Source organism: Echiichthys vipera (genome assembly GCF_963691815.1).
Source record: "Echiichthys vipera genome assembly, chromosome: 11".
Lineage (NCBI taxonomy): Eukaryota > Metazoa > Chordata > Actinopteri > Perciformes > Trachinidae > Echiichthys > Echiichthys vipera.
In genome coordinates this window covers 29,064,947-29,092,067 of record NC_139836.1, presented here as the reverse complement: position 1 = coordinate 29,092,067, position 27,121 = coordinate 29,064,947, and the positions used below count along the sequence as shown (strand labels likewise).

At 44.5% G+C, this 27,121-nt stretch overlaps 1 protein-coding gene across 1 annotated transcript in view; it reads right to left on the bottom strand.

The window, feature by feature from the left end:
• Positions 1 to 103: 103 nt before the first annotated feature.
• pdzd8 (PDZ domain containing 8) overlaps positions 104 to 27,121 on the bottom strand; it is an 85,556-nt gene continuing 58,538 nt past the window's right edge. The window contains exons 4-5 of the mRNA XM_083923088.1: positions 6,658 to 6,820; positions 104 to 6,556 (exon numbers count right to left, since the gene is read on the bottom strand). Of these exons, the coding sequence (XP_083779214.1) occupies positions 4,197 to 6,556; positions 6,658 to 6,820 (2,523 nt within the window). The 3' untranslated portion in view covers positions 104 to 4,196. The remainder of the gene's footprint in view (positions 6,557 to 6,657; positions 6,821 to 27,121) is intronic.

Sequence of the window (27,121 nt, the reverse complement as noted above, 5' to 3'; positions counted from 1 at the left end):
TGTGTTGTGATTTTTGCTGCGGTGATGATTCTTGTTTCCATTTGGATCACAGATTGTGCCTTTAAAGTTCTTCTGTCGGAGCCGATAAAACCACAAAGCAGAGTGATGGGAATTCATTAGAGCTTGTTTATTTAGGTTATGTACAATAAAGCTTCATCACATGAGCCTCTTGAAAACTGTGTACAACATCCCTCACATACACAAAGAGAAACAGGCACCACCTGACCTGATGGAAGCCGTGGTGGGCAGTCACATTGAAAAGTGTAGTTTCCAAGGGAGGGGTGAGGGGTGAGCATGTGATTATGGGTTCTGGAAAGGGCACATTGTAACAGCAGCAGCAAAAGTAGTGCTTCTCAGGCCAAATGAGGGTTCTTTTGAGTCACCAAAGACCCTCAGGTTACACTATCATACAGATGGGTGAACAGACTACATGTTTTTGAAGAAAAGGAAAAAAAATCACAAACATGGAGATTCATTCTGATTATCAGCTTCATTTCCTACAAAAATATTTCACAAAAAAAATGGAAACACAGAAACCGGGATAAATTGACAAGTATAACAGCCAGCAAGCTAACATCTACATGATCAACATATCTATTAACCAGGAGATGTGCCTTTGCTGTCACCGAGACTGGCTGATTACTGCTCTTGTTCCATTAGCTTGGTCAAGTCCTTTTGGATTTACGTTACATTTAAGGAAAAATCTTCCCCTTTGATAACTCTCACTCAACTGGTGTTGTGTGATGTCTTTTTATGTTTCTACGTGTTGTCTTCCAACAGCTTGGTTTTTGTACAAAATATTTAAAGAGTATACTCAATTCCGATTGGTCTGTCACAGCATTCTATGGTCTGTTATTTTGATTAAGGATGTTGTTCTGAAAAAAACCCAAAACAAAACATTATTGATTTCTTTATAAAGTTGCCATGTATTGAGTTGGGAAATGATGAGTGAGCTGCTCTATAGGGACTTTTAGCAGAAACGGTTGAAGGGATGGCTACTGTGGTATATTTGTGTAAGTGATGATATGGACACCGTCTTGTTGCATATAAAAATGTTTATTACAAAAAGAACAGCGTCTTTCAAGTCTCTAGAAAACTTGGAGAATCTCCTGCCAATATGAGAAATCTCCTGAAGTGCACAGAGCTTCAGTTTTTATAGTGCAAGAGGACAAAGAAAGGTCAGAAAAATCTGGTTCAGATGACTCATTCAGATGACTCAGAGAAAAAGAGTGATCTCATGAAAGGGGGGAGACCTGGGGGCTCCCCACCCCGAGGACCAAACGGAGAAAAACATACAAGTCGTGAGGCCCTCTTCTTCCCAAAACTGGACATTTTAAACCAAACATCATGTGAGTGTATGTGTAACTTTGGACACTACACGTTTCTGAAACATTCAGGTTGTCTGTCATTCTACTGTAGTAGAAAGTTGGTCTACAACGCCAAGAACCTATTGGAATGTTTCTGGAACATCATACTGTAGGCGTCTCTTCAACCGTCACTGCTTAAAGGCCCTATTATTGTGACTGAAGCCCCTTCAGGGGGACTCAAGACCTGCATCATTCTGTTGGGGTTCCACTTGCAATAATGACTGGTTTGCTCGATATTAGCCCTTACTTGGTAGATCTTTCCTCTAATGCTCACAATAGTAGACTGATTGTGAAGTGGAGTAGAACATCAGTGTGCAAGCTCATCAGTTCATCAGTATCCACATACGTCACCCCCTGATCTGCAGGTGCTGCTGCAACTAGCTAGCTAAATGGAGTGAAAAACAAAAATATTGTGTAAGGGCGCAAAGTGGGGCTGTCGTATAGTCTGTAGAAGTTATACAAATTGACAGACACAGGCCCCCAGATCAGCTGTCCAACAGGTTAGAACTTTTCTGTTCAACACAGAGAAGTATAAATGTGTTAGGCTGCATTCAGACTGCCATCAGCACAGCGTGAAAAAATCCAGCCCCAATGAAGCTACCTATGGGGCACAGGGTTGTCCAGCGAAAAAGTTGAAATAGCTCAACTCTTTGCGCAATGCAATGCAGCGTTAGCCTCGTGAGACCATCCTGATCTCTGAGCGCCGTTGTATTTTACTCTCAGATCAGTCTGGTAACGTGCAACAGAGAAAATCTAGAGAAGTTTGCCAAGAGACCGAATCAAACAGTGTTGGTTTTGGGGCAGATTTAAGTGACGAAACGAGTAGCGACTGTTCAGTGTAAACAACATGGAGGCTTCCACGGATGAGATGAGCAGCTATGGAGCAAGCCGCTCACTAACTCTTTGTTCTCTGGATCCTTCTGTTGAATATGGACCGGGCTCCTGAAATTGGGCCTTTGATCCGTAAATTCACGTTACACAAACGGAAAATATCCTTTACCCACATGTTGTTTACTGTCTGAGCTTTGACTCGATGCTGTTAGTACGTCATATGCTTCATTGATCCGATTGGTTGATTTGGCCGACATGTTGGTGATAGAGAGCTGGTTTATCCAATCAGGAACCAGTATTTTCACCCCTTCCCAAAAGATCTCCAACCGAGAGTTCCCAGATGGATCTGCTGAGGGAATGAGAATCAATCTATCTGGAGGAGTCAGGTTAATGCAGCGTCATCTGATAATCAAATAATTGCAAATAAATTCCTTATAGATTACTCTGTAACATGAACAGCATATTTCTACTTTTTTCTACTTCTGTGATAACTGTCTAGATTTTAAAAACCCTTCCATGTAGTATTCAGCTCTGTGTAGCATTTTCACGACTGATGGACTCCAACTGCACCTCTTGGATCATGTTTTTCATCTGTTTTCTAATATTTAATCTTACTTTCAATGAACGTCGGCCCTACACTTTTATCTCCTTTAATGGAGTTCTCCTTGTCTGTTTGTTGACCATCATAATTTTGACAGACCTGTACCAAAACCTACTGACTGCTGTTTAAGAAAGCCATCAAACTCAATCTCACCCACGAAACAAACTCAATTGTATTTGTGCAGGAAATATGTGATGTGGCACTGATTGGGAAAATAACCATCAAAATAAACAAAGAAAAGAACATCACTACCAAAATAGATTTAGAAAATGTTCAGTGTTTTAGGGTAGATTTTGTTTGTGAGATACGCATGGGTAAGACATTCCCTCCTACCAAACAATTCTTTCCAGTGGCTCTCTGAGGGTGTAAACAAAAGATGAACAGCAGAGCATTTTGAAACTGTAGCTGGATTATACACGCACGCACGCACGCACACACACGCACACACACACACACACACACGCACACGCACACGCACACGCACACGCACACGTGTGTAACATTCATTCACATATTAATCAAAAATTGTCTATCCATTTCTCACATTGAAAAACCCAGGAAAGTTTTGATCATTGTGCCATAGTTAAATAATTGGTTAAATAACCTATTATGTATAACCCAGGACTAGTACATCCTTACCTGGGAAAAGAAAAAAAAGAAACAGGCAAACCATTTATAAGATTAAACTAATAATTATGCAACTGCTAAAAGTCCCAAAGAGCACTGTGTCATTTCTAAAGTCCAAATATTACAGTAAAAAAGTATTCAACACAAAAGATAGGCATGACCGCTTGCAGTGTCCTTTGACAAATGACATGTTCAACTGAGGTGGATGTCTAAACCTGCTTGTCCCTGGTAGTATTCACATGGTTAATGACTCAAATATTTCACCTTCATATGAGCTTGTTACTCACAGCCAACAAATATTGAGTAATTATTTTCCTTCCCTAAAGTTAAAATGATTCAGATGAGTAGACCACAGAAATGTGCACATTTTCTTAACTCCTTATGTAAAAGCAGTTACAGACAAGAAAGCAAACTGATTTTAATGTTTACAATGACATTGAAGCCACAAAAACAAAACTGGAGGATACACATGCAGCACTCCTGAGGGCAGATAATAGTGTAGCTCTCAAGCTTCCCTTCAAAACCCAAGAGCATGGAAATTGCATCACATTGTGCAAATCAAAACATCAATAACATGAATCCTTAGGCAGAAAATTCCTCTACCCCATCTTTTATTTTTTATGTAAATCTAACACTGGACCCCAACATACCAGATGGAAAAAAAAATGGACATCGGAAATTTCCCAATCTCAAAGAACAAACTGGACGTAATTTTGTTGGGAGGCACTAGCCCAGAGCATGTTCCTCTTCTTTCCCCTTTCTAGTAATATTTAGTGGAGTGCCTCCACACAGATCTGCTCCTCTGTAATGTCATCCAGCAGTTGCACCTCCACAGGGCTGCATATGTCACTGTCATAGACCTCTGTCCCCATCAGGGCCTCTTCCTCCAGGCCTTCTCCTTTGCTTTTAAAGCCTTGCTGCTCTGAAGGAGAGGTGCTCTCAACTGACTCCAGGTCCTCAATGCCTGCCCGGTAGTGGATCATTAGCAGGGTAAGGGCCTGGAGTCTCTCCCCAGACTTGGCCAGGGCAGCACTAATTAGGACCTTGCGCCTGGCGTCTGTGGCCTCCCTCTCCTCCAGCAGAAGGGCGTTATTGTGTTCCAGCTCCTGGTCAATTTCCTGCTGCAGCTTGTCCAGCATTAACTCCAGTTTCTGGGAGCGCTCATCTGTGGGCAGCCCCCGGTACAGGTCGCGGCCTATCTCCTTCACAGCAATGAATACACTGTCATCCAAACCCCCTTCTTTGCGTACAAGTTTACTGCTGCCACCACTGCAGATGGGCTGCTTTGAGGGGCTGGCACCACTGGTGTAGGTCTCAGTATCACTGCTCTCGTTGTCTGAAGTGTTGGGAGTATGCTTGGGTGAGGGTTCCACCGCTCCAGGCACCACATCAGCCACCTGCTCAACCAGTCGAGTCTTGGGCACCTGGCGAAGGTTAAGTAGGCGGGAGCTGGTGTTAATTATATGGCGTGTTAGGCCAGTGGTGGCCCGGTTAATGGTAGATTTGGCTTCAGGGTCAGCTCCGCGACGTTCAGTGGCTGCCACACAGAAGGGATTTTCAGCAAGGCACTTGTCCTGGCACTTCTTGTGGCAAACGTAGGCACAGACCATACACTGAGAAGCTGCCTTGGTCCAAACCTTCTTCTTGCAGTATTCACACCACGTGGGGTTCTGGAACTGGGTGTCCTGAAAGTTGTGACGAACTTCCACCAACTGCATTGCGCCGTAAGCTAAGTCATCACGCTGTGAAGTGGGGATATGCTCCCTTTCCCTCTCCCTTAGATCCTCATCATTGAGACTCACCTCTCGCTCCCTTTCTGCCACCACTCCTGAATACTCTAACTCACCCTCAGCTAAGTAACAGAAGTTCAGAGTAACATCTCCATAGCACAACTTCTCATTGAAGCCCTTGTGAGTGCCAAGGCTGCGTAGCGCAGTGCGGCTGACGTTAGCTCTGGGCTCTGGAGGCCCCAACCTAAAAGTGCTCTGGTACTCTGCTGAAGATGTGGCCATGCATTCCAGGGCTACGTGCTCCAGCTGGAGGCTGATATGACCAAGACATAACAAACTGCCCAGCTTAAAGGGATCTTTGCACCACAGGGCCACATTAAGGTACTTTTGGTTGCTCTCCACCTCAAACACGACAGAAGCCTTGGGCCAGCGTGCTGTCTGATTACGAAACATTGTTTCTGGAGATTCCCAGAGGGAGTGGTCCTCTAGACTGTCCCGCGTGCTGCAGGAGCCCTCTGAAACTTTGTCTTTTGCTTGATCGACTTTACTGCTGCTGGCCATAGTAGATGGGACTGGCTGCTCGTCACTGGATTCTGCTGGCCTGCTAGATTGCTTTGCCTCAGCCTGCTTGACACATATTTTCTCAGTGCTGGCCTTGTCCTCAATGGCTCCAGTAAGGGGAGCTTTTTCTGGAGATTTTTCAGAAGCGCTGATGGTAGTAGTCAGTGTCGGAACAGTGGCATTTGCAGTTATAACGGAATCAATGCCTTCCAAAAGACTCGTTTCTGAAGAGGCTGATGTCAACCTTATCTGAGGTCTTGGAGGCACTGGAGGGCGGGAAGGGGGAGGTGGGGGAGGGACAGTGGGGCGTTGCAGACCCTCCACTGGATCACTATTGGCCTTATGTGGTGAGGGCTTTGGTGATTCTTTGGGCTGGGGCTTTAGTGGTGACTGGAGACCCACCAGGTTTAATTTGCGGTTAAGGATGGGTGATATGGTACCAAGTGGCTTGGAGGCCAAGTTGGCCACAGTCCTTTTGGGGCTTTGGTTTACTGTAAGTAAGAAATCCTCCTTAGTATCACTGGTATTTGTGGTGCTGATGTTAGGGCCACTAGTCTGGCTAGGTTTGGAGTCCACAATCAACTCTTCAAACTCAGAGTCCATGTCTTTGCTGTCGGATATGTCAGAAAGGGTGGTAATTGGGGCTGGGTCTTCCTCATAACCCCCTGGCTGCGAAATAAAACCAGCTTCCTCTAGCTGCCCAAACCCTTCCTGAAGAGTTCCGAGGTTTCCAAATGAGGGAGTCTGGTGACGAACCGGTCTCTCATATCGTACCACCACCCTGTCTCCAGCCTGTTTCAACAGTTTGGGAACTTGAACTGATGATGTCACTTTGACACCTGCCAAAAGTTCAAGGACAGGAAAAAAAATTTGATCAGTAGCTTTAACAATCAACAATTTCTCAAAAAGATCCTCTTATTGACAATTAACCATTTCAAACCTCCGATGGCAATGAGACGATCACCCTTCTGCAGGTCTGCCAAGGCAGCAGGGGAGTTGGGTGTGACCGTCTCAATACTGACGTGCACTGCATCCCCCTCGCTGGCAGGAACATGTCTGAATGTCATCCCCACACTTCCACATGGCCCCTTGGTAACCTCCGTCTGATGCATAAATGTAAGAAGAGAAGAACATTCACGATAAGATCAGCATTGATTAAAAGGTCATAAGCCACATATTGTGTTTTATTGTATCTATGTTACCTCGTTTTATTGAACCAAGGACTACAGATGGAAATTAGCGGCTCCGCTAAATCTGGTGCAGCCATCTTTCTATTTTCTTTTAATTATTAATGCCACTGCACACTGTCCTTACTAAATAGATAAATACAAAATAAAAAAATATGTTTATAACTTATCTACTTTATGTAGACATAGGACTGTAGTGTGTAAGAGCATGAATCATTAATGATCAATACTAAGAGTTAAATCCCCCGTTTCAGTATTATTTGGACCTAATCTTTCTCATTTCCATCTCATAATACTTACTAATGGATACTCCTGTTGTTATTATGGATGTTAAGAGATGAAAGACGTGAGCATAATGTGTATTTAAAGAATTTAATGGTAGAGGATTTTTTATTTTCATTTTTATAAAGGCGGCTGTAATATTGCACGATTGGTATTTATGACAATTTATTTTTCTCTTGTATGGTTCTATCAATTAGTCGTAAATATTATGTAAATTTTGTAAAATGAAAACGTTCAGGGTAATATTTTGTTAACCTATATGGCAATCTATAAGATGGTTGGAAACATTTGGTTGTGTGACATTGCTTAAGTCTGGATTATTAATGGCTATGGTATAAATAATTGCAGATAATTTACTTGTGATGTTGCGTCACACACAGGTTAACACGTATGGGCAAACAATGCATTAACCAAAATGCATGATAAATAAGCTTAATGATAAATCAATTAATGATAAATCAATGATAAATCATTAAAATAATCAATAAAAGGACAAAGATTTTAAAAGGGATTAACAAGGGAAAACGTATTCCGACAGAAAGAGGTCTGCACTTACACCGTTTCTTTGCCCACACTTGTTTCAATGAGAACAGAATCCTGTACAACTTTGCTTTAACTTTATGAGAATGCAGTATGTATTTGAAAATAAATCATGTATTTCTTCATGTTCAAGTCAGTCAAGTCAAACTTTATTATCTCATTAGGGACAATATGGTTGCAGCCTGGTATATAAACCAATTAATCATATGTTCTAAGTTTACAACCAATAAGTAGTTGGAAGTTTACAAATGATTTAAGTGCAATACTGACATCTGCCTCCAGCACTTTGATGAGAGACTTGAACTGAAAGTGGCAATTCCCTGGCAAAAGAGAGAGCTGCAATTAAACCCTCACCCCCGGCTGCCTTAATAACAGCCACTGCACATGGTCCTAGTCACATATCCCCCAACACAACTGTTGCAATGCAAAGGTGGCCTGTTCGAAGTCTGTGAGGTAGTCTATCAAATGACAGAACAGTAGAAAAACATGTGTGCCTCCTATGCTGATGATCAACAGTGTATGCAAAGCCGTGATTTTAACTGTGATTGGTGGAGATTGTCAGCTTTACATAGACATATATGATATATATATATGATATTTCCTGGTACTAAATGCGGAGGAGAAAGAGGATGAAGGTGGTACAGGTGTCCTGGTTTCAAAGACAGAAAAGGACAGGCATGATGTGGGTAGACAGAGATGAATGACTGTAATTTCCCCTGCTGTCATTTGTAACGGTTCTGGAGGAAGGCAGTAATTGAGTTAGGGCTGGCCATGAATGAGCAGATAATCTATACAAGCTGGCACAGGGGGTTGGAGTGGAGGGGGAATTCATCATTGAAGGCTGAGGGACTGTCCTGATCCATGCTCATGGTAGCCTAGTTACTAGACAACCAAGACAATTCGCTTGGCTAAAACTATGCTTCATCTACACCTCTGTATTTTAACAATGATGTACAGATTATTCTTTTAGCATACAGTTCAGGAAGTAAAAACAATGCCAGACTAAACCAAATTACCAAATTAAAACAAATTGGAAATGAGAGAAATCATGACATTATGCTAGATGTAGCCAGGATTCTACATTCTGATGCAACGACCAGTGATAGCCCAGCCGACTGGTGTGTCTCAACCATAGACTGTATAAAAAATGGACGTAGCCTCTCTGTCGAAGTCCGTTCTCTCAACTTGATCGAATCGTACTCGGCTACGGGAGTCTCCATCATGTCAGACTTTGATTGTGCCTCATTTCCTCCTACCAAAAAATAGCATGTATATGACATTGGGGAGAGGGACATACGTCCATCTGGGTGACGTTTACCTCCGAGGAGAAGTGAGGGCCAGAGGCTAGCTGTCACTCAAGAGGCCACGCCCCTAATTATTCATGAAAATGTAACCTCCAATAAAATAAAAACTAGCCTGGTACAAAAAAACCTTCCCCCTCAGTATTGTCATGGAGATATGACTTAAACATACAAACTAGAATGTTTTTGTAAACAAGTCGTAAAGAGGTTTAATGATGCTGTGAAAACGGCCTGTTTAACATGGGGGTCAATGAGAAACTGCTCTGTTATTAAAACTGCCCTTGGTGGACACTCAGAGAACAGCAGTTTTTGGAGCTTCCTGATTGGATCAACCAGGAAGTCTCTGTGGTAGGTGCTTGGTCTCAACTGAATAGATGGTACAAAATGCGGTCTTCACAAGTTAAGAGTCATCTTTTGTATTTAGTCTTACCCTAAACCTCTTACTTTTTTCTGTCACGTATGTGCAAATTCATCAGTCTTTCTTAACATCACAAACTTAAATGCGTAAATTGCAATCAAGCGTGAATCATTTCAACTTGATAAAAGTCACCTGTTCTCCGGTATGAGATTTGATCACTATCGCGAGATGTTTCGTCCGGGTTAGAGCACTGCTGGCGTCTGGCTTGTTGACTGCCGCTTCTATCCCTGTGTCCGTCCAACGTTTTTCGTGTCTGTCTCTTCTTTCTTTGTTTTATTTTTATCCCCTCGTCTCAGTGTCAGTTTAGCTGTCCAACCGCCCGCGTCTCTCACCTCATCTCGCCTCCCCGCAGTTCTGCTTGCTTCCCCCCACTCCCGGACTACCAGCTGTGTTAGCCAGCTAGCTAACTGCCAGCCGTCCTCCACCATTGGACCTTTCCGCTTCTCCTCCACTGGATCTCCCCGTGTCTCTGAGTGTGCGGCTCGCTCGCTCACCCTGGACCTGGCTCCGCTCGTTTCCCCCACCCGCTCCTACGCTCCCGGACTATCAGCTGTGCTAGCCGGCTAGCTAGCTCCGCCTCTGGATTTATCTGTGTCGCCTTCACTTCGTCTGCCTGTGTCTCTCTGTCTGTGTGGACCGCCTGCTCTGGACCTGGGTGAGTAAGTCGTGTGTTTGTGGTGGTGAATGTGGCAACCTGTGACCGCCCCGCTACGTCTGCTGCTAATAACATTAGCCACACTCCCTGCCAGTCCGTCCGACGCAGCCTAGCTGAGTGCCCCGCTAAAAACATTAGCTCAGCTGTGTAGCTATCTTGCCGGCGTTCAGGGGGGGAACCCCCACTCCCTTCCTGCTCGTCAGCGGTAGCCTAGCTGTGTGCCTAGCTTATCACCACCAAGCAGGCGTACCTGGGGGGAATCCCCATTCTCCATCAGCTCGCCTGGCTAACTGCTGACACGGCAATGTGGGCTCTGCCTACCGCCCGGGAACGGTCCGGGCCAACCAACACCACCCATTCCACCGACTTCAACCCCTGGTTCACTGCTGCGCCCACACAACTCACTGCCTACCAGCTTCTAGCTACCCAGATGCTAGCCACTGCCAACATCCTACCTCGCCTCCTTTCACCAATACTGACCCATCTACACCCTGGATCTTCACCTCTGCTACTTCACACTCTCTCGACCCTTTCCTCCACTCCACCAACTCCTCCCCCTCTCACCTACACTGCTGCCGATCTCCACCGCCTCAACAACAACCATCGCCTTCCTGGTGCTGCTGCCACCGCAGCCAGCAAAGCTGGGATCCACCGTAATCGCCGCTTTATCCACCGAGGCCCTGGCCCCCCCGCAACCATCACCTCCCCGCTGGCTCACCTATCCCCTCATTCTTGACTAACTCTCGCCCCCCCGCTCCCACTTCCCGAACTGCCAACCTCAACAACCTCCGCTCCCCCTCCCCCGCTCCTCCATCCATCTCCCTTGCGCTACTGAACTGTCGCTCCCTCTCCAACAAATCACCTGTTATATCTGAACTGTTACTGGACAATAACCTCGATCTACTCCTCCTCTGTGAAACCTGGCAACAGCCGCTGGACTACTACGCTCTCAACCAAGCCACTCCTCCCAACTACAGCTACATCGCCAAACCCCGCCTTTCCGGCAGAGGAGGAGGGGTTGCCGTTCTCCATAAACAATCCCTGACCATCACTGAACTCAATCTCAACCTCCCATCTATCTCATCCTTCGAACACCTTGCCTTCTCCCTTCCCAACTCTATCACTGCTGTTCTAATCTACCGTCCCCCGAAGCCACACCCATCTTTTCTCTCTGATCTGTCCGACCTCCTCACTATTGCGTCCTCCCTCTCTCCCCGCCTCCTACTTATCGGTGACCTGAACATCCACATCGATCAGCCCAACGCCCCACTGACATCTGACTTCCTCTCTCTTCTTGACTGTTTCCACCTAACCCAACATATTGACTTCCCCACCCATACCAAAGGCCACATCCTCGACATCGTCTGCTCTGCCTCCCTCCCCGTCTCTAACCCACATCCCCTCCCATTTCCCCTCTCTGATCACCTTTGCATCATCTTCTCCGCCCCTCTACCCTCCCCCCACAATCCCAAAAAGCGTGCCATCTCCTACCGTAACATCAAATCAGTCAATCCACTCTCCCTCTCCCAGCTCATATCCTCTGCCTTCCCCCCCGACTCTGCCCCCTATTCCCCTGATGACTACGCCACCATGCTCAACTCCATCCTTTCTGACTCACTTGACTCCCTTGCCCCCTGGAAAATGTCCTCTGTCTCATTCACCCGCTCTGCCCCCTGGTACCCCCCTGAACTCCGCACCATGAAACAGACCGGCCGACAAATCGAACGACTCCTCAAACGAACCCACCTCACCGTTCACGCTGAAGCCTACAAACACCACATCTCCTCCTACCGTGATGCTCTCCAAGCTGCCAAATCCGCCCACTTCTCCACCCTCATCAACAGCACCAACAGGAACCCCCGCATCCTGTTCTCCACCATCAACAAACTGCTCCGGCCGCCAGACCATAACCCTCCCTCGTCACCCGACATCTGCAACTCTTTCCTCCTCGCCTTTAACAATAAAATCTCCCAAATCAACAGCTCCCTGACTGCCACTGTTGGCAACTCCTCCACCAACACCATCCCAGTCCCCTCCCCCCTCCCTGACCACCCCCCCCCCCCCTTCTCTCACTGCCTTCTCCCCCATCGACCCCTCCTACATCTTGGACATCATCTCTGCGTCCAAAACAACCACCTGCTCCCTCGACCCCCTACCAACAGCTCTAACCAAGGCCTGCCTCCCCGTCCTCATCCCCCACCTCACCACCCTCTTCAACCAGTCTCTGTCCCTTGGTCTCGTTCCGTCCACCTACAAACTTGCCTCCATCACCCCCATCCTTAAAAAGCCCACCCTTGATCCAGCTAACCTCTCCAACTACCGTCCTATCTCCAACCTGCCGTTCTTCTCCAAAACTCTGGAACGCATTGTCGCCGCCCAACTTCACACCCACCTCCAGTCAAACAACCTCTATGAACCCCTCCAATCCGGTTTCCGCCCACTTCACAGCACCGAAACTGCCCTTGTCAAAGTTGTCAATGACCTCCTCACCTCTGCAGACTCCGGTGCCCTCAACATCCTGCTACTACTCGACCTCAGCGCAGCCTTCGATACTATCAATCATTCCATCCTCCTCGAAAGGCTGCGCCAGCAGGGTGTTGAGGGCACTGCCCTCGACTGGCTCACCTCCTACCTCACCGACAGGCAACAGTTCGTCTCCCTCTCCGGCCACACATCCACCCTCTCTCCTGTTTCGCAGGGGGTCCCTCAGGGCTCAGTCCTTGGCCCCCTTCTCTTCATCTGCTACCTATTCCCCCTTGGTCACCTCATCCGCTCACTCAACCTCGATTTCCACTGCTATGCTGACGACACCCAGATCTACATCCGCACCAAACCCACCCAAAATCTTCCACTCAACCACATTGAAACCTGCATTTCTGCAATAAAAACATGGCTGTCCCAGAACTTCCTCAAACTCAACAGTGACAAAACAGAACTCCTCCTCATTGGCACCAAATCCACTTTAAACAAAACCGGACCCATCTCACTTACCATTGACAGCTCAATCATTTCTCCCTCCCCCCTTGCACGCAACCTTGGTGTTATCCTGGACCCCACGCTCTCCTTTGATCACCACATCCGCTCCATTGTCAAGACCTCCTACTTCCACCTCCGCCGCATCGCCAAAATCAGACACTGCCTCTCCCCCCCTGCCGCTGAATCCCTCATCCACGCCTTCATCTCCTCACGTCTTGACTACTGCAATTCCCTCCTCACTGGCATCACCTCCCATTCCCTCCATAGACTCCAAATGGTCCAGAACTCTGCTGCTCGCCTCCTCACTCACACCCGCTCCCGTGAACACATCACCCCCATTCTCTACACCCTCCACTGGCTCCCGATCAAACAACGCATCGACTTCAAAATACTCCTCCTCACCTTCAAAGCTCTCCACCATCTGGCACCACCCTACCTCTCTGACCTCCTTACCCCCCACCGCCCCTCCCGAGCCCTCCGATCCTCCTCCTCCCTAACTCTGACCATGCCACCTTCCAAACTCAAAACCTTCGGACACAGAGCTTTCTCTAGAACTGCACCCCGACTCTGGAACTCTCTCCCCCAGCCCATCCGCGACTCTCCATCACTCACAACATTTAAATCCCGTCTAAAAACCTTCCTTTTCTCACAAGCCTACAACCTCCCCTACCCATAACTAAATTCACTCCTGGCCTCTCCCCCCGACCCCCCCCCCCACCCCACCACCCTCCTTCCGCTCTCCTCACCCATTCAGCCCCTCCCCCACTGCTCTTCAATCCATCGCCAGAGAGCTCCATTTAGTGGTTCATAAAGCTTAATTTGGACATCCCTACTAAACAGCAACTGAAACGAGAAGAATTTGTGCAATTTTAACTAAAGAAAGTGCAAAAAATGTGCAACGGCTGTCAGTCACTACTTCCGTCAGAGCTTACAGGTAGCATCGCTACAGGCAATCCTCCTCGGCTTAACAAAGAACAACTCCCTGTTGTTATTCAACTCTTTCTCAGGTGGACCATTTATACTGATTCTCATGCAGGCTGTACACAAGTTATGAGTGTACTACGATGTGCACCACATTGTACTCCTGTATACCACAATGCAATGTGGTCGTGGCTCGTGAAATAAATTCAATGTGGGCTATTACAGCTCGCAATCAGGACACACAACCATTGTTAACAAAGCCACACTTGAGACTGTAAAACGGGTTCACAGCTCTGTTTGTTAACATGATGCCGAACACACCCCCTGTGAAGTGACGGTGCTGCTTCCTTGTTAAACACATTAGGAGTCCGCTGGTGCACGGGACATTTACCTGTTTTTCAGGGCACATTTTTAAGCTTGTTCAACACATTCTATTAATAAGTGTGGACAGACAGTGTTGATGCAATGCCACACTCTGGCGCTCACATGCTGTTAGGACATGGCAAATATTGCTCATATAATTAAAAAAACATTTTTTTTGTAATAGTAGCGGCCCTGAAGTGCAAATTGTTTTTTCTGACCTGGGTATAGGGGCGAAAGACTAATAGGCAGGGGAGTGAATTGCCGTGGGAAACCCTTAATTAGGTCTGGCAAAAGCCAGGCTATTTTCCACCTATAAAGGACGGCAGACAGTCCTGGACCACTGATTAAATTTCAAATATGAGGAAAATTTGTGAATATGCCAAATTCTCTCAAATTGTACACTCTACAATTGTATAATTTAAACTTGTACTTGTTGCTGTACGACATATTAGTTTGTATGAGTGGTTCTTGCGACTCCAGTGTATTAATCTCTTTCAAGGCTGTATATTTGTCTGATGTTTTAGGGCTTGTGTGAACCTTTGCCTTTCTGAATGTGTGCGTGTGTGTGTGTGTGTGTGCACATGTGTGTACGTGTGTGTGTGCGTGTACGTGTGTGTGTGCATGTGTGTGTGCGTGTCTGTGTGTCTGTGTGTTCAGAGGTTTAATCTGATCTGGCCATGTTACAGCTCTTCCATGAAGACGATAACATCATTGCAGAGGCAACAGGTTGCTGTGGGGGAGAATGTGGAGGCTAGAGGCCTATTCAGCTTCACATCCCACAATGACCATAACTTAGTGCAGGTAGGTTCTGTTGGCAAACACTCTGAACCTCAGAGATGTATACAACAACAAGAGCCACAAAAACACTTAATAAACCAGGATATTGCAAGGGAAAGCACTGATAAAGCCAATGATAATTCAGTCAGTCTCACAGGGTCATCAATCCTGTGAAGCATACGATCTGATCGTACAAGCAAATATATTACACTATGCATTTTAATGTATTTTTAACATATTTACAAACACTTTGTGGCCACTTTATCACATACTTTTCTAATATTTGGTAGCACCCTCCATGCTGACATGATAACATCACTGTTGAAGCAGATTTGGTAGCTCCACATTCATCCTACGAATCTCCTGTTCCTCCACATCCCAACGGTTCTCTTCGGTACCAGAGTTCTCAGACCACCTCTTTAAGGTCTTGGTTAGCTCTGGACTGTGATTGCTGTGATCACACCTGCCCAAATGAACTGCAATAAGATGTTGAAGCTGCCTTTATTCATTATTTCATGATTATATAAATCACCACAAAATAATGAAAATAGTTCTACTCAAAAAGAAATAGTGGCCATATTGTCAAGTTGTTCATGTGGATCTAAGAATGGTACATTTTGGTGTCAACAGAAAATGTAATTTATGTCAACCCTATTTTTGAAACAAACATCCATATATCAGTCCCATGTCCCATGCTACTGCCTGAAAAAGCTACGAACCAGAGTGGCTGATTGTTCTGCTTATTTATCCACCGCATATTTCACTGGAATTTGGCACATGGCAGGTGGTAACTTTAGATCCTGATGCCAGCACTGAGTGAGTCACCTTCAGCTTGGCTACTCAAGAACAAACATACTTTCAGGGTGGTGGTATTTTGCCCATTGAGTAAGGAACTGCTGAAAGGTGAGTGTAGGTGCTGAATATCTGATATACTGGAGCAGCACTGTAGCTACGTGTAAACAGCTGCACCACTTGCTGCAATTTTTGCCATTGTGCCTACAATATATTTACAAAGGTGAGTATACAAGTCCATTCTTCTGAAGTGCAAATAGTGTCAATTCCCTTTTACACACACTTACACCAACAATATATGCATAGTCACAGACACCCATGTACCTAATTATGTGTCAGAGCACACACACAACTCCAGTAGCAGCACTGGTTTCAAAAATATAAAGCTGGAGGTTTTCACCTAATGCCTGGGTATCTGGTCTTTTAAATTCAATTAAATATGTGGGCCAAGTCAAATTAGTATGATACACCGAAAAAAGATTATTTAAAAAAGATGGTTTTATATTAATTATTTTGGCCATCATTCCGAGCAGTTAAAACATCATTTATTTCACCAGACCGGAAGAAAACAAAATCATTTAAATGCATTTAACAGATTGTAAAACACTGTATAATGATGGAAACGGTGCCATGCAGGGCAACGCAGATTAATACTTTCTAATATCCAGAGAGATGATACACTGCAGAGCTACACATTAAGGCTTATCTGAGACAAGCAGATTTTTTAAATACAATCAGTATGCCAAATTGAAATCGAAAAAAATAAATTGCATGCATTTTCCCCATGATTTGTCCATTCAGTGGCACCTGCAAGGGCAACAACTTCTGCCAAGTAAGTAACGTTAGCTAGCTAGCAGTAGCAGCTGTATAGTCTTGCATTGAGAGAACAGAAAAAAACACCTCTTGCAGAAAAAAACACTTATTTGAAAATTTGTAGCCTGTAATATTTCCATCTATTTAATTGTCTTTTAGGTTCCCATCTTTCAAAGAGTGAGTCAAAACAATGGTGATTGATCATATGACCCACTAATGAAAGCACTTGTTGCCTTTTTGCTGAGTATTCAAATATCTTTGTATCTGTGGAGACATTCCCTCGAGATGTAAATGCTCCACCATGTTACTGATGCTGCTGACAGCGGTTGGTCCGTCGGCCCAGAGCGTCACTAACGGCTATTCTGCGTTCACTTGATATCGGAAATTTCAACTTCTGAGTCAGGCTTGTAATAAGGGCATCAATATGCTCTGGGGCTGTTGGAGGCTGTTGTAGACAGCTGCCTCTCCAGTAGCTAAGGTAAGGCTTTCCTCAATAATAGGAAGGCTGCCTTCAGGAGGTGAAACACTGAGGGAGAACAACATGAGGGAGATCTGGGAAGGTGTGAGGACCATCAAAGGTCACAACACAAAGACCAGAGCTACAGGGGGACAATGGAGAGGGCGAACGAGCTGAATGACTTCTTCAACAGGTTTAACCAGCCCTTGTCTCCCCCACCCCCACCCTCACTGCAGCAATCGCTCAACACACCTCCCCCCTGACACCAAAACACCCCCCTCCTCCTCCTCAACATAATCCCCACCTCACATCACCACAGACCAGGTCAGAGGACAGCTGAGGAAGCTCCGACCCAGGAAAGCAGCAGGCCGTGATAAAGTGTGTCCGAGGCTACTGAAGACCTGCGCTGCAGAACTGGGGGAACCACTACAACGGATCTTCAACCTCAGCCTGCAGCTAGGGAGACTGCTTACCCTCTGGAAGACATCCTGCATCGTTCCGGTTCCCAAGAACAGGCCCAGCGAGCTGACTGGCTTCCGACCGGTGGCACTCACTTCACAACAATCCAAGGACCGCCTGCAGTTTGCGTACCAGCAAGATGTTGGTGTGGAGGATGCCATCCTCTACATGCTGCACCGAGTCCACTCCCATCTGGACAAGGGAAGCGGCAAAGCGAGCACTCTCTTCTTGGACTTCTCCAGTGCCTTTAACACCATCCAGCCCCCTATACTTCAGGACTGGTGGACTGGGTCAGAGACTACCTCACTGACAGGCCACAGTACGTCAGGCTGAAGGATACCACGTCTGGTACTGTGGTCAGCAGCACTGGAGCCCCTCAGGGCACAGTGCTGGCCCCTCTTCTCTTCCCCCTGTACACCTCTGACTTCTGCTACAACTCAGAGAGGTGTCATATACAGAAGTACGCGGATGACACAGCTATTGTGTCTGTGTGGAGTATCGGAGTCTGGTGGGGGCTTTGCTCTCGGGTGCCACACTAACCATCTACAGCTCAACAGCTCCAAGTCTAAGGAGAATCTAATCGATTCTGGGAGGTTCAGACCAAGACCGCGACCAGTCCTGCTAGAGGGAGCTGAGGTGGAGGCTGTGGACTCTACAAATACACTGAGCTGTGGCTGGACCATAAACTGGACTGGACAACACACACCAGCCACCTGTACAGGAAGACACAAAGCAGGTTGTACTTCCTGAAGAGACTGCGGCCCTTCAACATCTGCAGCAAACTGCTGTGGATGTTTTACCAGTCTGTGTTCACCAGTGTCCTCTTCTACACTGTGGTGTGCTGGGGGGATAAACTGATCAGGCGGGCCGGCAGAGAGAAGGACACTGGACAAACATCTGGACAAACTGGATAATGCCAGCCACCCCGTGCACACCCTCATCAGCAACCAGAGGAGCCTGTTCAGTCTAAGGCTGCTCCTGCCCAAGTGTAGGACCAACAGGCTCAAGAACTCCTTTGTCCATCAGATCATCACACTCTACAACTCCTCACTCAGGGTTAGGAGGAAATAAAGAGGACAGAAGGGAAGGAGTGAGAGCCGCTCACTGTGCAATTAATAATCTACTAGGGGTGGAACGGTTCACAAAATCCACTTTTCGGTTCATATCACGGTTTTTGGGTCAAGGTTTTCGGTCCGGTTGTTTTTTTCTATTTCTTTTAGATTCTAAAAATACCATGTATCAGATCTATAACCTAATAATTAGATGATTTTATTAATCCGATATCCTTAAGGACATGTCATGCAATCATGCAAAAACTGAAATAATGAGGTAGCTTGTTTAGGGATAACTGTAACAATCTTAAATGAAAGTGAAGTGAGATTTTAAAATAGTAGGAGACACATTGCTGCATTTACGCGTTTATATATTTATTTGGCAAAAAGGTAAACATTTGTTTGCCTTCTAGGTAAGAATATAGACACTTATAGAAAAAATGAAGAAAATAGGTTTTCTTTCACTAAAATATGCACAAACGGCAATCACTGAACTGACTGAATAAAGGCTACATCAGGGTTATTTAATTAATTTAGAATTGGGGCCGGTTGACGAAAATGATCCAAAATCCAAAAATGTCTTTATTTTATCAATGTGAATATTAGTCATGACCTCAAAGTGCAACAAGCTTGTCAAAAACAATCCTTGTTAAATGAACAAACCTGAGTACCAGAGGTTTCACTCAATTATTGGACTAAGGTAAAGTTTGAGGCTCTTGTCCTTTACTTGAGTATTTTATTTCCATGCTACCTTATACTTCTACTCCTCTACAAATCTTTTTGCTGCACTACATTTATCTGATTACTTCAGTAACTAGTTACTTTACCAGGCTGACAAGCATATATGAAACATTAGTTTATTCATCAAAAACTGGACTGACACAAATGAACGTAACATAAATGCAGAGTAGCATGATTTTTATTAAAATGCCTTCTCAGCTTATCCTCTTTACACTCAGATATGGTTGCAGAGTAAACTCAGGCTTCGCAGTGACAAACAAAAACTTCTGTCCATTCTCTGGTGAACTGGCTGTTTTCTGTGTCAACTTTTCTTTTTTTCAGAGTAGAGAGAGACATTGATGTGTTGATTTAACCACAGATTTAACCACTGAAACGATTGAAAACAACAACAGAGCGGGGCTTAGCAAGCTGTTGCCAAGAGGATTCAGAAACCCACGAAGAAGAGCGTAGCGGGAGAGTGCGTAGCGTTGTGGCCGTGTGCCTACAGGGAGCGCATGGAGCAAGTCTCCCAGCATGCCAGGATTTGACGCGCTGAGACGGTAGCACTGAGATGGACACAAGAAAGGACAGCAGTCATGAAGGCTTACGCTACGTTGCACCTAATAAACCGAACGGTACACACGTGTCCCGAACCGTGACATGCGTACCGAACGGGACGGATTTCTTAAATAAACCGTTCCACCCCTATAATCTACTCATACATACCTGGACACTTATCTTCTTTACTTTGTGCAATAACTTTATCCACTACTTAAGTGCAATAATTGAATCTTACTGTTCATTTCTGTCATATACAGTCATACATATTTTATCTTTTGCATTTCCTGTACGTTTAACTTATCCGATATAATTTTACGTGAATTTTATTTTACCTGTATTCTTACATCTACTATCTACTATTTTTCTGTATTTATTTAGCTAAGAGTTAATTGGTTATCTTATACTATATTTTTTTATACCTCCCTTGTGTTTTTGTAAGCTGCTGGAAACTAAATTTCCTTTCGGGAGTCATCCCAAAGTGATCAATAAAGATAAGTCTAAGTCTAAGAAGTGTAATAGGAACATGGGCGTGTGTATGGATTTAAGAGGGGAACATATAGGGGACGGACTGGATGTACAGAGGTAAATGTTTTTCAACAAAGTTTACAAAAGAGCAAAAAAATAAATAAAAAAATACAATAGTCAACACACATAGTGACCAAGAACGTGACAAGATTGAGGCTCTGAAAGGACAGGCTCATCTGGAGTTACATCTTACTGCCACAGAGGCCGCTAGAAACAAGATATCTCAAGTCTTATGGAGTACAACTTTAAGTCAATTATATTATTCAAGTTGGATAAGCCAAAGGTTATATCTAAACTGGGTGAATTCATGAATAATGCTTTGCTTCTGTCCAAGTAATTTCATTACTGCCAGGTGCCATTGTTTTTTCTTTATTGCGTGTGTCTACTTTACACCACGTAGGGGAGTTAATAAAATAATTCCCCTTTACAACTCTTGTTTACAGTGATTTAGTTTGGTGAATAATCACTTCAATTAACCGAGGCGGAATCCTTCTTTGATTGACAGCTAAATGAGCGAATCAGCGATCTTGAAGAATAAACATCCAGCGGAGCATTTTTAAAGTTTTTCATTCCGTTGTTCTGAACTGATCCGGAGACTTTACCGATCCCCAGAGACTTTGTCTTTGTTAAAAACGACTAGCTTTGTGTTTGGAGACTCTGTGGTTTCTTTCTGCAACGAGCAGTGGCAGCTGCGGAGCTCCTCCCCCCGTCACCATCACTCACAGGCGGTCACACTTCACAGTAGCCTGGCGCAGCAGCTCCATCTGGGCCAAGGCCGTTTAAGCAGCCCAGCTCTGCTGCCATTGAGAGGACATTGGTCAAGTCCCTGGAAAAGACGCCTAGTTGGTACGACAAGGGTAGAATTTACAATTAAATAAACAAACATATTTATGATGTAGGCCGGAAAAATGATCCCCCCCCCCCCCCCCCCCTTCAAAGACCAGCAGCCGCCACTGTTCAAATTGCAGTTTTCGTGTGGTGGAGCTTTCTCTCAGGGGTGAGCAGCAGAGACCGGTCTAACCTTGCTAAGGAATAAGACAACAAGCAGCTCTTGGTTCCTTGTCTCTGAGCAAAAAAAGACAGACCAAAAAAACAAAGAACGTAGCAACCCCAAACTGGCCAGATGCAAATAGAGCAATTCACTATCTATTTCAGCTAATCCAGCCTCTCTTTTATCTACACTGCTACAGAGAACAAATCAAAGGTTAATATGTTCAAATGGCAGCTATCACTGCATTAAAGTTCTGTCTTTTCCCTCCAGGACAGAAAAACTAGTCTTCCTTTGATCCCTGAACTGCAATAGAAGACATAATTTACATTTTCTGTTACATTTTGACATCTCATGGGTTTCCTCGCAAAAAAAGGGAAACCACACAAAAATGAAAGAGAAATCAAAACGTCCAAAGAAAAAAAAAACATGGTAATTATTAAAAATAGATGGTAAAAAAACTGCCAGAATGAACCTAGAAGCTCATTTTCCTTCTGTAGTGCCTGGTCAATGTGTTACAAGAAATGCACCAATCCATTTTTTTCTGATCCAATCAGATAGCGATACCTGGGCTGAGCGTATTGGTCGATACCTGATACTGATCCGATCTTACTGTTGAATGAATGAAGCGTATACCTGTCCATGTGAGTGAAGGCATCAGGCTTGACATAAACATCTATCCTTGTTAAAAAAAAAAGGTAACAAATTAACACAGATATAGATGTACTTAATATGGTTGCTGTGCTTGATGATGTAACCGCTGTTGCAAAACATAGAATTGAAGTGACTAGATCTCTGTAACTGTATTGCTGTGTATGATATTAATAAAAAAAGAAACGACTGGATCGGATATCGGATGAATGAGGGTGATCAAGCATTTCGATCCTGATTAGTCAATATCGGAGACTATATCCGATCCGGGTATTGGATCGGTGCATCTCTAAGAGGAATGACTGCTCCATTGGCCTGGAGGATCAGATTTTACCACTATCAAGAGAAAAAAAGGCCCTGCAACCTTGAGCCTTGGTGTAAAATATCTTCAACCAATTTCAATTAGAGAGCTGCTGTAGTATTTACTCAGACATTATGAAACAGTTGAAATTGATTGTTGAAGACGCATTGTGGTACTGAAATATGAATGTCAATTTCTTCATTAATCTCATCTCATCTCATCTCATCTTCATCCGCTTATCCGGGGTCGGGTCGCGGGGGCAGCAGCTTTAGCAGGGGACCCCAAACTTCCCTTTCCCGGGCCACATTAACCAGCTCTAACTGGGGGATCCCGAGGCGTTCCCAGGCCAGTGTGGAGATATAATCTCTCCACCTAGTCCTGGGTCTTCCCCGAGGCCTCCTCCCAGCTGGACGTGCCTGGAACACCTCCCTAGGGAGGCGCCCAGGGGGCATCCTTACTAGATGCCCGAACCACCTCAACTGGCTCCTTTCAACGCTAAGCAGCAGCGGCTCTACTCCGAGTTCCTCACGGATGGCTGAACTTCTCACCCTATCTCTAAGGGAGACTCCAGCCACCCTCCTGAGAAAACCCATTTCGGCCGCTTGTACCCGCGACCTCGTTCTTTCGGTCATGACCCTTCATTAATTACTTCATTAATCTGATCAATTCAATTCAATTTTATTTATAGTGTCGAATCATAACAAAAGTTATCTCAGGACCCTTTTCAGAGTAGGTAAAGACCACAGTCAATCAGCTACCATATGATTCTGGGCGTTATCAATAGTGCAGAATAAAAAGGCCTCTGGACGCCATTAAATAGACCTACGACCACTCAGAGCAAAGAACATGACCTAAAACAACTCAGAGCAACAAATATGACCTACAGCCACTCAGAGCAACGACCATGACCTACAATAACTCAGAGCAACGAACATGACCTACAACCACTCAGAGCAACGAACATGACCTACAACCAGTCAGAGCAATGAACATGACCTACAACAATTCAGAGCAACAAACATGACCTACAACCACTCAGAGCAACGAACATGACCTACACCCACTCAGAGCAAAGAACATGACCTACCACCACTCAGAGCAATGAACATGAACTACAACAATTCAGAGCAACAAACATGACCTACAACCACTCAGAGCAACAAAACGTGACCTACAACCAACAGAACAATGCAACGTGACGACGGTTGGGGCGGTGGTCTACTGGACTACTGGTACAACAGCTTTTATGGCACCCACCTCCATACATGCACATGGGGTGAAGGGCGACAAACAGGCCACAACACATCAGACAGTCCGCAAGACAGCAGACATGGTCAGAACATGTCACTACTGAAAAAGTTCCCCAGCAGGAATCCGATCTAAGTAACTAATTAATGGTTGCCAATGAGAATAAAATTTATCAGATGATCCTTTCAAAGAAAATTTAATTTTTCCCAGTTTGAGGAATGAACCTATCCAGGATTTAAAATATGGAGGTAGAGATGATTTCCACTGTAAAAAAATTCTCCTGCGTGCAATTAGTAAAGTGAAAGCAGTTACATTAATTTGAGCTTTGATCAAGTGTTACTGTCCTCCGGTCTCCCAAAAATAGCTATATGGGGGGATGCTGAAATCTTTTGGCAGTTTTTCTTTCTGTCTTTTATTATATAGGACAGACAGGAAATGGGGTGAGAGAAAGAGAGGGGGAGACATGCAGTAAATGGTCGCTTTTCAGTGTGAACAGGTTCAACCATGACAATATCAGCGGGTGTACCAATCAAAAGATAGAGCAACAAAGCCTTCTTCTCCGGGGGCGTGACCAATAAAGGACATGAACATGTGAAAGGAGATGTGTTCTCAGTAGCTGAGAGAGGTATATCAGAATCAGAAATACTTTAATAAGCCAAGGGGGAAATTATTTAATATATTATCTAATATTAATTATTATATAAAGATATCATATCATCAGATATTATCAAGATATGTGTGAAGATATCAAGTGAATCTGCAGCAGCTACAGTTTTCAGTTTGAGAACAAATAAAGACCCTTGGAGAAGGATGAGTCCCATGTGGTGTTGTTTCTTCTGCTGATTGAAGTGATGGAGGTTAGCTCCGCAGACTCCGTCAGAGGACAAAATGAAAGGGTCTCCTGCTGTGATTTCTGACCAGGAACAGTTAACAACGGTCAGATATTTAATTGAGTTTCCTTTTAGTGAAATGCTCTGAATGAATTTGAGTGCCCTCTGGTAAAAAGTTAACTACGTAGTGTGTGTCTAGAGCTTTTATTGTGAAAGGTAAGAACGGTAGAAGTGAATCTATCTGCACTGCTTTTGTCGAGGTTGAAGTAGTGAAACAGTTTTCTGTCTGCAGACCTCTGTTGTCTTATAATCTTCCGAAGTAAACAGCACAATGTGATGAGAGAGAAAATCACCCAACATTTAAGAACTCTTACATGGAACTAAATAATGGTAACACTCCACATTAATGGTGATGCATTATGCTACATTTAGGTAATCTATGCTCCCCAATGACACACAAAACATTAGGCTCACTGCACACAATGTTACATTCACCGTTGTTCTGAATTGTGCAACGCTGTCATCCTTGATTACAGTGGTTCCCACTAAACTGATGGAAATGCGGGCTTGTTCGCTAGGTAGCACCAGGGCTCAAAGAATTCTGAACACAACCGGTTCAACCACTTGTTCCCTGTCAGTCGAAAAAATGGTATGAGACTACATTTTAAAAAGCAGATGGCAGCTAAAAAAACAGGGTGAGCTTTGCAACAAGAGCACAACAAACACAGGGTTATCGAAACACTTCTCTCTGAAATACTTTTCAAAACCACTTTCAGATATGGGCTGTAATATTGCTGACAGAATGAAGTGCACATCTGAAGGGGGCTACTGTTCACATTCTTACAGCAAGACCATTTTGAGCCTCATCTTGTCTGCTGCATCCCCTGATCAAACACACCTCTGACCTGACACAAATTACAAATGACCAGGGAATGTAATCCAGCTTGCAGGGTATAATCTTTCCACCAACCATAATTACTATACTGTAAACTACTGTTGTCTATCACTTTAGTCTATCACAACAGATATACTTGTAAACATGCACATATATTGGAGTGGAAATGGGAAATACTGTCCTCCATGGGTTAAGTCAACAGAGGGTTATGTGTATTCTGAAAGCAATCTACAGGGAGAGGTAGCTAGCTGCAGGCTGGTCTAAAACCCCAGCTTGACGGATAGCTCTGATGAAGCAGCATCTCTCCTGTTGCTTGGCTGAACATCCCTCTGCTCTCCAGCAGGTCTGGGAGGGTGTGTGTAAGACAGAGGTGGGGGGTTGAGCAAATCCCTTTCCCTGTCACTGCGCTGCTTGGTAATTTAATCTAATACCACATGTCAGATCGATTTGTGTATGGTTATAGGGTACAAGTCGCTGCGAGGCAAGTGCGCAGCAATTCCCTGCCACATCCAATTAGCAGCCCCGGTGGTGACGGGGGTGGAGTGGGCTGAGAGGTGGGGTGCATGGCCAGTAGCTGCTCAGGTGTATACGTGGCTACTTATTAAGTTGGTTAACAGTGACGCATATTCTGTAGTACGTGCTCCCAAACACATCGTCACAGATGTGTTGAGTATGAAGACTGCAGCGGAACATTTCCAGTCTCTTCCCTTCTGAACTATGCCGTTACCAGCAGTGCTATCAAGAGAGCATCTGGATGTTTCCATGGAATATTACTTCATTAAAGCAGTGCTTGAGCCAGTATCACCTGTCAAATGAGCCTCGTGGGACTTTCTAAGGAGTCACTGCTCCATTTCGGGGGAGGGGAATAAACAATACTACTAATACTGTGCCACAGACTACTTTGTGTGCCAAAGACTTTTGTTGTATTGAAAGAGGTATCAAGTTGTTGTTTTTTTTGTTGTTGTATTGTATTGAAGTTTAAAATTCTAGGTATCATGACAACCTAAATACATCTGGTATATATTATAATATTATTATTATTATTATTATAAATGTATCATATCTGCAGCACTCAATATTATATATAAATATTATTAAAATAATATATAAATCTACAGTATTTGCCCACAGTATAATAATATATAAGAATGTTATCACTTACATTACATTTACTGTACATACATACAATGGAAACAGAACGGGACGGAAAGTCATTGTCAAACCTGTCAAAAAAAATTATTCAGACTGAACATATTTGTTATGGAAAAGCAATACTTTCATTATGTACCCCTCAAAACGCCCCGTGGGTGTATTTTTTTTAAAACATATATTTTAAGATTCTACATATTCAACCTTCAACTGTGCTATCGGCAAATAACATACATGTACAGTACCTAAAAAAAAGAATACATTACTGATGAATCATTACATTCATTCAAGTGTCGCAATATCCCTGACTCATGACACTTAAAGCTGAAGATATCATGTGCATTGACTGCTGACAGCTAACTAACTAACTGAGGGATTCCAACGATTTCTTACTATCTACTATTGCGAGCTGTCAGTCAGTACTCAAATGCTATCTAGCTAGAACATACAGGTCTAGAAAATCTCCTGCACAGTCAGCTAATGTTAGATGTTTTAAAACGTATGGGGCTGGAAAATGATATTCTCAATCAACTAATACCAGAT